Source organism: Priapulus caudatus, unplaced genomic scaffold, assembly GCF_000485595.1.
Source record: "Priapulus caudatus unplaced genomic scaffold, Priapulus_caudatus-5.0.1 Scaffold106, whole genome shotgun sequence".
Lineage (NCBI taxonomy): Eukaryota > Metazoa > Priapulida > Priapulimorpha > Priapulimorphida > Priapulidae > Priapulus > Priapulus caudatus.
In genome coordinates, this window is record NW_014577167.1 from 569310 (window position 1) to 576072 (window position 6763).

At 43.0% G+C, this 6763-nt stretch overlaps 1 protein-coding gene across 1 annotated transcript; it reads left to right on the forward strand.

Annotated features, from left to right (window-relative positions):
* Positions 1-2487: 2487 nt before the first annotated feature.
* Positions 2488-6534, forward strand: LOC106805236 (nose resistant to fluoxetine protein 6-like; the record flags this gene model as incomplete). The annotated part of the gene is given in 6 exon segments (XM_014806756.1): positions 2488-2533; positions 3009-3099; positions 4699-4783; positions 4993-5088; positions 5706-5830; positions 6367-6534. Coding segments are annotated over 6 exon segments (611 nt in total), but the record flags the coding sequence as incomplete, so codon positions are not given.
* Positions 6535-6763: the final 229 nt, after the last annotated feature.

Here is a 6763-nt window from a genome sequence, read left to right on the forward strand (position 1 = left end):
GACTCATGCTCAAAGCGGGTATTACTCGAAGGAATGATTTCATAAATAAAAATGTTCTCATAAAATTGTCTGTTTCGCGTTACCCGACCGACCGGCTACCAAATAGTATGCCCCGACCCTAAACATTTTGCCCCCTTTAAAGAATGAAAACAACAAATGCATCGATTGGACTCTTTAATTATAAATTTAAGATGAGTTTATTAGGCGAAGCATAACCCTGCACATTGCGGCATGCAGCCATTAAACTCACCTCTATAAAAAGTAGGAAATTGTACGAAACATCGCGCGATGTTTACAAATGGAATCAAATAGCGAGTAGGCCCTCTAGACGGCCGTTAAGTAAACAAAAATGAAGTCCTAAAAATTTTTTTAGCAAAATAAATTTTTACCGGCCTGCTAACCTAGTTTGAAAATTCATGTACCGGAAACAAACAATTTTTTTTGTTACGCCTAACGTAATGGTTCCAGACTGGTAACTCAATCGTTCGATTGCTTTATTTAAAGTCACATATCAAAGTGCAATGGCAGGGTGTCACAGAAACCAAGTAGCAATCATCATTATCTGCGTCAACATGATGTACAGATTTCAAATCCTTGTATATTTTTTGTGAAAATAATGATGTAGCGAGTGCACGGTAATCCTTGCAACTATGCGCACAGCACTACAAGCATATTGTTATCACAGGGATTAGATTGGATAATTTAATTTTCACTGAAAATTTTAATTAGCAACAGAGGAGGCGAGCAATGCGAGGGACCGAGTTTCATCGGCCATGCAGGGGGGGTCCGGGCATGCTCGGCGCGCCGTAATTTTTTAAAAAAGAATGGTGCAATTGTGCATTCTAAGCTATTCTGAACACATTATAGGAGACTCTTGAATCACCTCTTTCAAGTTGTCAAAAACGGCACAAACGAACTATAATAGGAAATCAGGGGGCTGAAAATAGGGCAAGATTTTTCATTAAATGTCTAAGCGACAAAATGATCTTTTCTGTTTTCCACCCGTCGCTTGGCAATTGTTTAGCTCAGACATAACAGCTGCCTTGCTGCGAACAGATTTGACATGAAAAAAAACACAATGCAAGGGTTAGACACTACATTTTAGTTCATTAGTGCCACCAGGACTAGTAGAAAAAAAATCTACTAGTCCTTCCAAGATTCTACTAGTCCTGCCGAAGAACTCTTACTAGGCGCAAGCGACGAGCATTGTGCCATTTGCGCAGGAGGTAGGATGGGGTAGGAGGGTGGAGCCCCCCCTTCTGCTAGGGGACAGGGGGTCCTCTCCAGGGTACAAAGGGGTGTCCCGCCAGAAGGTTTTGTAAAAGACATTCAATTGTATAAAAACATGTTAACTTTGATCATGATCATAAAATTTAAATTTAAGTTAAATACAATTTTAATTCCCAGACAATAAAATTCGGCTTCCTGTGATGAGGAATCTGTGGATCCGTCACTTAATTATCACAGTAAGGAATTTGGCGCCTACATTTTATAGCTACAAACCTGTTTCCCGGCGCTTGATCGGCTATCGTAAATAATCCTCTGGCAGGCCTTGTGGTGAGGTAAGTGCTCTGACATCTAACGCCTTGGCCTTGTCAAGCTGGCTATGACGTAATCGTGTAGCCTAGGCCTGCCGTTTTTTCGCAATAGCATGTGCATTTCTAATGGGGTGCGCATTTACTAATCGCTGGATAGATGGCGCGCGTGCACTGTCCGGTATCACTGCTAAACATGGCGTCTAGTTACGAAGGGAAAACCAAAATGAATTGACAATCAGAGTTGCAAAGTAGAGGTGCAACATCTGGAGGAAAGCTGATCTCACGTACACGTATCGCTTGTACACGTGGTGCGTGCGTTCGTGCGCACGTACACGCGTGGACGTAAACAGCGTGCGTCGTGTGAACGTGCGTAGTGGGCAAACGTACACGTGTTGCGTGCGTTGGCACCGTACACGTGTTGTGCGTGCGTGTGGCACGTACACCGTGCGTGCGTGCAATAAGGCAATGTACACGTATGTGTGGCGTGCGTGCGTGTGCACGTACACATGCTGCGTGCATAGGCACGTAAATAGTATACAAAAATAACCATTGGCATATGTGTACATGTATTACATGATCATGTAAACATACATGTAACTTACAGTTGGTCAAACAATATATCTCAAGTTCTAGGAATGTCGGGGGAGCTTGTGGGAAAGGTTTTACTTTAGTTTTTCTCCTCCCCAGTCCACGGTACCCCATGCATAGATCAATGCTGCCGCACATCCGCAAAGTTACAAGTGCCTATAGAATCTTGATACAGTTTACATTGCTTCTAGATATCTTCAAAAATAAAACAGTATTCAAACATCAATCTCAGTGATTATTCACCGTTCACAGTGATTGATGCAGCGGGCAAACCTCCGGCAGGCATCCTGGAAGGAGCCTTAATGTGGCTTGGCTCATACGATGAGTGCATGGCTGTGAGGAGTGTTCCTTTTACGTTCAGTGGAAAGTACTGTACTGTGACACTACAGGCCAAAAATTCCTCTTCTGTAAGTGCATGATCTGTCAAGATGACACAGTGTTGTTTGCAATGATGAAAATGTTACACATGTTTGAATCGGAATTTGATTAAAAAAATTCTTATAGGTATATCACCCCCTGAGTAATGCATCTGCTAGTTATATACACAGCCTGGTAAAATACAGGGTGGGTATGTGTCTTAGCCCTTTATATGCTATTACATTTTTAAGGCATCATCTATTCAAAATCTATAAAACATCTGATGCTCTGATTAAGCATTTCCTCAGTCATTAGTTTTAACACAATTGATCAGCTTTCTTATTTTTTAATAGAGAACAAATTTGTTTTGTTAGTATTTCTTATCCAGAAAACAAGAATGAAAGTAGACTGAATCTCTCAATGTATCAAAAGGATGACACAGAGATTTAGACTGCTTATATTGTTTCGTAATTATTGCCGTTAAATGATCATTTCCAGTTTGTACGGACAAGTTTCTATTTCTAGATTTCAATGCCAGCTGGATCAAGTTTGGTAGAAGGTCTATGTGTACCTAGCACATGCAGCCAAGAGGATGTTCTGCAACTTGTTTCTAGTGGTAAATGATAAATTTTCTTCACTTTAAAATATATAGAATTGAACTAACCCCAGCCTATTATTTATCGAACATGTTGATCCACTGATTTTAATAACTTCCTGTGTTACCTACATACACACAGAATTGTAGTAGAGTTCATGGAAATGGTAGTATGGGTTCTTTTTATTGGTTAAATTTCTCATGTAGAATTTCTCTCTTATTTGCTATAGGACTAGCTAATTAGTGTAGTGGCCCTAGGGGTGGCCACACTGGACTTTCACACGTGCTGTGGTTAGCACGTGTAATTTATTTGTGTTGGGATCATTTTTTGCTCCTACCGCGAAGGTAGGACGGTGATGCAGTAGCAGGAAAACCCAGAGTGAAATGAACGCAAGTCCTTAGATAGTCTTTATACAACTGATGGTTTTATTCATCACATACGAATAACAGAAATAACGTTCACTGCACGAATCTCAAATATAGCGTATAGATATATATATAATATATATTGCTCGTGTCACGTTTACGTTACCTCGTTAGGTGATTACACGTTTAACTTCTCTTAGCTATTCTATGGGTTAATATTGTAGCCGTCTCTGTCTCTCCCAGTCGTGTGCTCCGCGGCTCGGCGCGAGTTCGTGGGTTGGCAGTGTGTCTCCCCGTCGTGTGTAGGCTATAGCTCCGCGCCCCTCCCTTAGTATAGGATATACCTTCTCGGGCGTTGTCCTGATTGTGCGAGGCTCTCCCCCTGACGGTGTGTGTGCGCTCTGGCTCGAGCGTGATCGTTCGTTCGTTCGTTCGTTCATTTGTTTGTTCGTTCGTTTGTTTGTTCGTTCGTTCGCTCGTTCGTTCATTCGTGGCCGTCCGAAGACTGACTCGTTGACTCGTGCGTTCGTGGCCGTCCGAAGACCGACTGATTTTACCATTGGATCTTGGCTGCTTATATAGGAGCCTGCGGTGACGTAGGATCCAGGCGGCGCCTCCCTGTCTCGTGCTTCGGGTGCCTGGCCGTTGTCACCCACCTCGCTTAACACGTGTATGGGTGATGCAACCCCCTTCGTCCAGTATACGCCCGAGCGTCGTACCCCCTTGTCTGCCACGTGCTCGGCTGGCGCCGCTCTCTCGCCGGCGCGTGTACGTGAGGGCGCAACTCCCTGACCTCCCACATTGGCTGGCGCCACCCTCTCGCTCGGCGTGTGTACATGAGGGTGCAACTCCCTGACCTCCCACATCGGCTGCTATGGGACCCCCCTCCCCCAGGAAAACTCTCTACCTCTGTTGCGGTGGCTGGTCTCTGGTTGTATGACGTCATCCCCCCTGAAATCTCCACAACTCTTCACTCCCCCCTGAAATCTCCACATTAGCTTATTATATATTCACATTATTTAGCAAAGAGTCATGGTCCGTTTTTGTGCTAAAACACAACATAGGAGTTCCATGATTGTATTCTCCCCTGCATTAGTAAAACCCACGTCTTATAAGAAGTCTGATTTTATCAGACCTCTCATGCTTGTATACCTGTTCTTGTACATGTGGTTCTACGCATGCATCATCATGATGTTGACCTTGCATGGCATTGTTTGTGCGGATAAGTCTGCACGCTGTTTTCTAATGTTTCAGCACTGGCACTGGTACCACAAATAGATGTTATTGCACATAATTGCCCTCAGCCGGCACCATTTGACTGGCGAACAGTCACAGCCATGTAATTTTACTTTTGTTTATCAGTTCTCTGTATTATATATTCTGAAACATGCAGCAAATACTGGAAGTATCATGTGTACTAGCTTGTAGTTACAGTGTCCTCTAGATGCATAATAATAAATGATACCAACAACAGTAGAATGTAGATAATATTTTAGCTGTTGTCATCATGGTTGTGTTGTATGTATTTGCTGTTAATGTGCATTTCAGAGTCATCATAGCTGTGTTCGTTATGATGCTGCTGGCAGGAACTGGTTATGACATTGCCATACAAATGCAGAAGTCAGGGTACCATGCTGGTGCTAAGTAAGAGACTAATACCCCGTACAGACTATGAATATTAGCGCGCGCTAACTAGGAGCGTACAGACACAATACTCTGAAGCGGGCTAAATGAGTCATCAGTTCTCCCACCGCTCAGTTCCTTGCTCGCCACGTCACCCCGCAGACAGCGAGGTACAGTGAGCGAGCGTGCGTGCGAGCGAGCGTACGTGACCTAAATCAGGCTATGCGCATGCGCATTGCGAAACTTAGCGCGAGTTAGGCACCAATTGCGTACAGACACAGAGTTAGAGTGGGATAACTTGGTGCGCACCAAGATAGCCCTGCTTCATAAGCAGGGCCAACTTGGAGCAGGCCAGCGCGTATTCCGTATTTGGAGCGGGATAGCGTGTACACACTGCAATTTTTAGCGCGCATCTAATGCGGGCTAGTTTAGTACCATATCAAATTCGTAGTCTGTACGGGGTATAAGAGGCAATATATTTCGCAAAATGTACCAAGTGTAATGTGCTCCATAGCCAATTAATCCACTCTTTAATATGACCATTTACATTTGATTTAACAGTTAGTCTTAAGCAAAATAATGCTATGGTAGAAGAATGCTATGGTAGAAGATTAATGTATGCATAATAAACATTTTAGGATTGCGACAACCGTCCAAGATGGCCACAATGAGTATAGCCCAATGACGACTGAAAACACACACGATCAGAACCAGAGCATACATAGGGAAGAAGGACAGCAGAGTAACCAATGTAATAGTTCAGGTACTATTTCCTATCTAAAACATGTATGTGTATGTAGGGCCTACAGTTGTTTAAGTAGCTGGATAGTTAGTGTTAACATTATTACTCTCTTGCAATATAGCATGGCATGAAGTATTTCAGTAATTGCTCAGGTTGTTTAAAATTATTTTTCGTGCATGAATTTGTATCAGTGAGGTATTTCACATGATTGTTATGCGAATGCCATGCCAATATATACTATTCAAAAAGATGATCATTTCATGTGTAGTCATTGTCATTGCAGTTATTACCTATGTAGTTTGAATGCATATGTGTACTGTTCTGTTTGTATAATTAGTTTTTCTTGTTTACGGTAACTCAGTAGCCACTGCTATTGTGTAGTAAACCCTTAAAAATGAAAGGAGTAAGAAATACATTACAGGTTAATGCCTTTATTGTGTTCCCTCCAGGTGTAGATGGTCATGGAATTCTGCTAGGTGGTGTTTGACATATATGCCTGTTAGTTTACAATCGATGACTTATTGCAGACAAATGCTGAAATTACGAATTCGTTTCAGGATTATGTGCCAGCATTTTGCTCAGCTTCTCTGCACTCAGCAACAGTCGCAAACTGCTGGCAACGCACCGCAGCCATGGTGCGCTTGATTCTGTGCATGGTGTGCGCTTCCTCAGCATGTCCTGGGTCATACTGGGACACACATATGTCTTCTCTGCATCGATATGGAGTAAGTTTCTGTCATCGATGAATGCCATCCAGCGTCAATTCAGTATGTCTGGATGTTAGCTCTAGACTGTTCGACCATTTACTCGCTGATACACTAATTGTTGATTGCTCAGATGTGTTAGCTCAGCTGACGAAGTCAGATGCAGCTTGTAGAATCACATGATTGTCTGTGCGTCCGTGCGTCCGTCAACAGTTGGGCACAAATCTTAACCGCTTGACGTACGGTCTTG